A 7,037-nucleotide genomic window follows, 5' to 3' on the forward strand; every position below is an offset into this window, starting at 1 on the left:
ACATGGGTGGACAGAAAGGAATGAGAAGAACGGGCGCTGCGGATCTGGACATGGGCACCCGGAGTGGGGCCAACAGGTGGCTGGGCGCCCAGGGAGGGCCCAGGAGAAGCGTCCATTGCTGTGACCTCTGGTTTGAGGACGAGGCTCAGGTTCCCTCGGGGACGCAGATGCCCCGGGGACCCTGGCAGCGCCTCCTGAGCGCGCCTGCGGCTCTACCACGAGGTGGGGCACTCGCAGACATGGCACAGCGGCTGCTCTGAACAGACAAATGGTCAGTGAGCCTGCAGCTCTCCAACGAAGCCGCATAAACCAACAGTGACGGTGAAAACAGGGAGCGGAGGAGGGCCTTCCTCCCACCTGTGCCGGGACTGGTTCTCGGCGCAGGGGGACGGCAGAGCTCGGATATCTGTTCCTCTTACATCCAGTGGTTGTTCCAGAGGAAGCGCAGCAGCGCGTGACCTCCCGCATGGAAAACCACCACAAAGTGCGCCAGTGCCTCTCTGCCTTCCCGCTGAGCGTTCTGTTCAAAAAGAGAGAGGGGGTTTGTTTGTTTTAAGGCAATAGAATAATCCGAAGTGGGAAATTCAGTATTAATATTAATTCAATCAATACCAAAAGCACGCTTCTGGGCTGCTTTATGATGTAGACGAGCTGGAGGAGACTATCTTGGGGGTGAGTGATGCTCTCCCCTGCACCTGTTCTCCCACCTTAACCCCCAGCAAATGGGGGCCCTCTTTTCAGGGCTGATGCCGCCTCCTCTGGCTTCCCAGAGCACTTTCTCCTCCCCTCAGAGAAGCAAGGAAGCTTGCCTTGGGGTTGGAAGAACTGATGGGACTCAGATGGGTGTAAACCCCTAACACTCCTCATCCCCTTCCTTGCTTTATTTTCCTTTATGACCGTCTGATAAGCTATGGACTTTGTTTATTTATTTACTTATTTCTTGTCTCCCTTGAGAACATAAGCTCCCTGATCTCAGGGAGTGTGTCTGTCTTGGTCACGGCCCTGTCTGCAGTCCGGGAACAGCCCGACACACCAGGTACTCAGTACCTGTTAGCCGACTGAATGAATGAATGATAAATCATTAGCGGCAGGTTAAGGACTTTAGACTTTGTCCTGTCAGTAACAGGAAACCACTAAAGGACTTTTCTCTTTTATAATTTATATCCGTTAGGAAGATGAATGAATTTCCTTCCAGCAAGGCAGACAAGAAAATGGGCGCTGAGCCAGATGTTGGGATAGGTGACCAGATCTCTCTGAACCTCAGCTGCTTCTCTTGAAACACCTGTACCACGAATTGATAGGGTTCCTGTGAGAATTAAATGAAAGGAAAAGCTGTTTTCCCTCTGCCCTCTGAGAGTGTTTTCAAAGAGTACCTGGAAGAAATCCTATATAATAAACCCTAATACGCAAATTGACCCAACGGCAGAATGACTGGTCGCTATGACGTGCACTGACCACCAGGGGGCAGACGCTCAAAGCAGGAGCTGCCCCCTGGTCGTCAGTGCGCTTCCACGGGGGAAGCACCGCTCAGCCAGAAGCCAGCCTCTCCAGCCTCCACAGCAGCGCTAAGGACACCTCGGGGGACACCCAGCAGTCGGACATCCCCGGAGGGGTCCCAGACTGCGAGAGGGTGCAGGCCGGGCTGAGGGACACTCTCCCAACCCCCAGTGCATGAATGTCGTGCCCGGGGCCTCTAATAAATGTTAGTTTCCCTCCCCACTTTTTAACAAACTAAGAAGTTCCCTATGCATTACTGTATCAGTAAGGGTCCCAGAGAAAACAGGTGGCACACTCAAATTAGGATAATTGAGGGTGGTTTGAATAAGGAGACGATCTACACAGTGGGTAGGGGCCATGGGGGGTGGTACAGCACCGAGGGCTGGTAACCACAAAGTTGGTGCCACTCCTAGGCCTATAGGGACATGGAGGGTGCAGTTTCTAGAACCCAGAAGGAAAGAGTCCTTCCTGTAGAGAAACATTAAAGATCCTAAAAGTGATGGGAAGACTATTATAAAACATAGTTTATATCTAGGAAAACGACATGCCCTGGATTTAAAAACAACAACAACAACAACAACAACAAAAACAGTTCCTGGAATCAAAACCCTATATAACTCAATAGCAAAACATGTTATTTTGAGCACCAGGCCTATTTGAAAATACAAAATGCTCGCTTCGTGAAAAGAACAAGACAGCAGATGTGTGGCAGTTCAAGGGCAGTCGGTTCAGCAGACAAAGCATGGCCTGCTGAGCTCCTTGCTCGGCGTTCCGGAGGCAGAGTGGAAGTTTCTTTAAATATATCAAAAGCAGGAAGGGACCTGGCGAGTCAGTGTGACCACTTGATGGAACTGAGTACAAAAGGTGGGTAAACAATGACTATACATAAAGGAAATGAACCGTGCGGGGTTTGAAATTCTGTTAAAGTTGCTGGATTTAAGCCTGGAAGCAGCAGAGTAAAGCCTTCGGCATTTTAGAACCAAACTTAGAAGACATTTCTAAAATTATTTTAAAATTATGATATGGTCTATTAAAAGTGTTCTAAAATGCAATTCTGTAGTAGAGAACAAGCGATCTTTAAAAGTCTAGGTCAGCCCTAGCTGGCTTGGCTCAATGGATAGAGCGTCAGCCTGCTGACTGAAGGGTCCCAGGTTCAATTCCGACCAAGGGCACACGCCTGGGTTGCAGGCTCGATCCCCAGTTGGGGGCGTGCAGGAGGCAGCCGATCAATGATTCTCTCTCATTGACATTTCTCTCTCTCTTCTTCTCCCTTCCTCTCTAAAATCAATAAAGAAATATGTTTAAAAAAAAAAAAAAGTCTAGGTCAAAGCCCGCTTTGCAAATTCCTGCAAGGAAAGCGAGGGCAGGCAGAAGGGTAGACATGTAGACCGATGGAAGAGAACTGAGAGTCCAGAGATAAAACCCCCATTTACAGGCCATTGATTTCCCATGAGTGCCGGGGGAAGAACAGTCTTTTCAACAACCGGTGCTGGGAAGGCTGGGTGCCCGCATGCAAAGATTGAGAATGGACTTTTAACTCACACCATATGCAAAAGTTAACTCCTACTAGATCAGAGACCGAAATTTAAGAGCTAAAACTAAAAATCTCTCAGAAGAAAATATGGGTGTAAATCTTCATGACTTAGGATTAGGCAATGATTTCTCAGACAGGGTGCCAAAAGTACTAGAAACAAAAGAAAAATGAACTTCCTCAAATCAAAAAACTTTTGTTTTTCAAAGAATACCACCTAGGTAGTGAAAAGACAGCCTACAGACTACGAGAAAACATTTGCAAATAGTATTTCTTATAAGGAATTTACATCTAGAATATATACTAGTAAAGAACTCCTACAATTCAATAAGAGACAAATAACCCAATTTTTTAAATGGGCAAAGGACCTGAAAAACATTTCTCGAAAGAGATACACAAATGACCATTACGCGCTTGAAAAGATACACAGCATTAGCCATCAGGGAAATGCAAATCAACACCAGAGTGAGAGAACTCCTCAAGCCCACTGGGCTGGCTATAAACAAAAAGACAGTTAAGCCCTAACCGGTTTGGCTCAGTGGATAGAGCGTTGGCCTGCGGACTGAAAGGTCCCAGGTTCGATTCCGGTCAAGGGCATGTACCTGGGTTGCGGGCACATCTCCAGTAGGAGCTGTGCAGGAGGCAGTTGATTGATGTTTCTCTCTCATCGATGTTTCTAACTCCCTATCCCTCTCCCTTCCTCTCTGTAAAAAATCAATAAAATGTATTTAAAAAAAAAAAAGACAGTTAATAACAAATGTTGAGGAGGATGAGGAGAGACTGGAACCTGTGCACTGCTGGTGGGAATGGAAAGTAGGTCAGTCACTTTGGGAAACAGTCTGGATGTTCCTCCAACCGTTAAACATAGAATTCTCATCGAGCACAGCAATTCCACGCCTAGGAATGTACCCAAAACAACTGAAAACATATTCTACACAAAAACACGTACCCACGAGTTCACAGCATCATTCTTCATAATAACCCCAAAGCAGAAACAACCTAAATATCCATCCCCGGGTGACTAAATAAACACAATGGGACCTATACAGACAATGGAATATTGTTCAGCAATAAAAAGAAATGAAGGACTGACATGTGCTACACATAAAACAAAGAAAACCTGGGGCTGTTCAATGTTGATTTATGCGGCTGCAGCGGCAAATTTAAGGCTTATAAGCAAATTACAAAAGGTAAAGAAAAGGAGGCAACGTGGAAAAGGAGGGTTACATGTGTCCTACCCTGGTCTCGCCTACTCAGAGAAAAATATTAGCAGGACCCATGAGTATTCAAAATTAGCTGATCAAGAAGCAGGAAAGTTGAACTAAGGAATTTCCAGAAGGAAAAGTGAAAATGTTCCTACAGAAGAAACTAGCCTAGAAGGGAGCAGACAAATAGCCTGGGTGCGCTGTAAGAAAAGACACGCGGTAAAGAGATATTCAACTCCAAATCCTGGAAGGGCAAAGACAAAAAGCAAGTTAATTTTTTGGTTTAGATGACATCAATTGGTCATTTTCTGTGGGCCAGGCTCTGTTCTAAGTGACTTACATAGATTCTCTCGTTTAATTTTCACAACAGCCGTATGAGGTAGTGCTGTCGTGACCTCCTGGTTACAGAGGAGACCCAGGGAGGGTAAGGAACTTGCCCCCTGTCACACAGTGAACAGTGGTGAGCCAGACTTTGGACCCAGTACTGGGACCCTAAAGCCAGCACTTAACCCCTTAGACCACAGTTGACGATTTGGTGAGCAGGGAGTCCATGTGAGTATCTCTTCTATGTACGTTAAGCCTCTGGTGTGGTACTGGGACACGGTTGTCCAGTGAGGCCAGAGAGTGAGGCTGTGGGGTGAGGTCTTCCCTGAAAGGGGTGCTACACAGAAAATGGGTGGAGGTCGGAAGACACTCCCCCGCCCTCTCTCTGTGCCTCAGGCTCTTGGGTCCAGATGTAAAAAAGAGGTGACTCCTGGGAGAAAGGGGGGGCAAACAGTAGAGACGGTATTGGGGTGGTGCATGTGTTTTGGAACCAGCAGACATGGTTCAGGTCCTAATTCTGAGACTTACCAGCTGTGTAACCTAGGAGAAGTCACTTAACTTCTGGTCATCAAGTTCCTCATTTGAAATGTGAGAATAGTAATGATCCAAGCTTCGTTGGTGGTTGTAAGAATGAAATAAAACAATACAGCCCTGGCCAGTGTGGCTCAGTTGGTTGAGCATTTTCTCATGCACCCAAAGGTCGTGGGTTCAATTTCCACACAGGACAGATGCCTGGATTGTGGGCTGGATCCCCAGTCAGGGCTCGGTGGGAGGCAGCCGATCGATGTTTCTCTCTCTCTCTCTCTCTCTCTCTCTCTCTCTCTCTCCCCCTTCCTCTTTCTCAAAATCAATAAGAACACATTTAATAAATAAATAAAACAATGCAAGTAAAACTGTTAGCATGGTCCCTGGCAAACAGCAAGCCCTCAATAAGCATCAGTTACTATTACATAGCTTTAGTTTACCCTCCAAATAGAGTTGGGCTGGGAATGAGGTCATTATTGATCCCGTGAACCCAGGGAGAAAGCAGCACTTTATAATCCAAATTCTTATCTCGAGCTTCAGTGTCTCCTCTAACTCCAGATGGTTCTTACAACTCCTGCGCAACTTTACAACGTCTCAATCTGCATGTCTAATAGAAACGTCAGACTCACGTGTCCCAAATCGAGCTCTATTTCCCCCAAAACCTGCTCTTCAGTTTCCTCCATCTCAGTAAACAGCGCTACCACCAACCCATCCAGAGGCTCGGGCCAAAACCACTGAAGTATGTGTTCCTTTCCTCTCCCTCCGCACATCGGCCAATCCTGCAGGCTCTACTTCTAAATGCATCCTGGGTCTGACCGATCATTTCTTACCACCTCCACTGCTGCACGCTGGCCCAGCCTGTGGGGTCTCCTCTGCCGCTCTGGCCCCGGATACAGCGCGCCCTCTGCACGGAGGCCAAGCCCCAGACCTCACTCACTCCAGCCCTTCTGCCCTCCTTACTGTTCCTTGGGCCTGTTCCTGTCACAAGGGCTGTGCGCTGGCTGTTCCCTCTGCCTGGAACACTCCCCCCACAGTCCCGTGCCTCATCCCTCACTTCCAGTCTCTGCTCAAACATCACCTCCCCAGAGATACCGCCTCCCCGATTGCCCACCCAAGTCAGTCTCCATCACGGTCTTCCAATGCTGCTCCAGTGGGCATCCTGCCTGACGGCCCGCTGCCTGCTCTGTCTCCCTCCCAGACTGAGGTCTGTGACAGTAGGCTCACCCGCCCCGCTCTCTGCTCCAGCTGCCAACGCCTGCAGCTGAGCCTGGCGTATAGTAGGTGTCCAATAAATATTTGTCTTAATGAAATCGGCCTATCAAATGGCTTATTTGACTGTGTTTATTTCATCTTTGTTTCCTTCTTGCTTTTAGTAGTGTTGCTGTCGGGGCCTCCCATTCATGTTTGGTCTCAGAATGTTTTATTTGAGGGAAAAGCTGTACACTGTCTACATTTGGACCAGAACACGAAAGAAGACACGGCGCTCCCTGAGCCGGCGCAGTGGCGACAGCAGTGATGAGAAGAATCGTCACCGGAGAGGGGAAGCGAAGGGCAAGAAGTTGGGCCCGAGGGGCAGCCACCCTTCCTATCCCAGAGCCCACGTGATCGGTCTCTCTCTGCTGCCAACTCCAGGTGGTTCTGAGGAAAACTAAGTTGGCTGTGGATTTCACTGCCCCTAAGATTTCCAATGGCAAGCATTATTCTTTCCTGTTTGCCCCCAATACCTCTTACAATCAGGAGAAACTAAGAGATCGGTGAGAGTGGGGCTTAGATCATACCTCGGGGTTGGTTCAGGAGGATTAGAACAGTCTAAGGCAGAGGTTGGCCTCCCTGACTGAGCATTCGATTCACCTGGGAGCTTTTAAAAACCTGGTGCCCAGGCCACATCTCATGCCAATTCAATCAGAACGTCTCAAGGTGGGGCCTAGGCATCTGTAATTCTTTTATATATATAT

The 7,037-nt window shown here is 48.0% G+C and overlaps 1 protein-coding gene across 3 annotated transcripts in view; it reads right to left on the reverse strand.

Moving 5' to 3' along the window:
* The window catches only part of STK38 (serine/threonine kinase 38), a 104,314-nt gene continuing 97,277 nt past the window's right edge, over positions 1 to 7,037 (reverse strand). Inside the window, exon 11 of one of the 3 annotated variants that reach the window (XM_014466615.2) lies at positions 1 to 520. In XM_014466615.2, coding sequence (XP_014322101.1) covers positions 273 to 520 — 248 coding nt within the window. In that variant the 3' untranslated portion in view covers positions 1 to 272. The remainder of the gene's footprint in view (positions 521 to 7,037) is intronic. The other 2 variants (XM_014466618.2, XR_002832242.1) reach the window with 2 other exon arrangements.

The sequence above is a fragment of the Myotis lucifugus genome, unplaced genomic scaffold (assembly GCF_000147115.1).
Source record: "Myotis lucifugus unplaced genomic scaffold, Myoluc2.0 scaffold_347, whole genome shotgun sequence".
NCBI classification, from domain to species: domain Eukaryota; kingdom Metazoa; phylum Chordata; class Mammalia; order Chiroptera; family Vespertilionidae; genus Myotis; species Myotis lucifugus.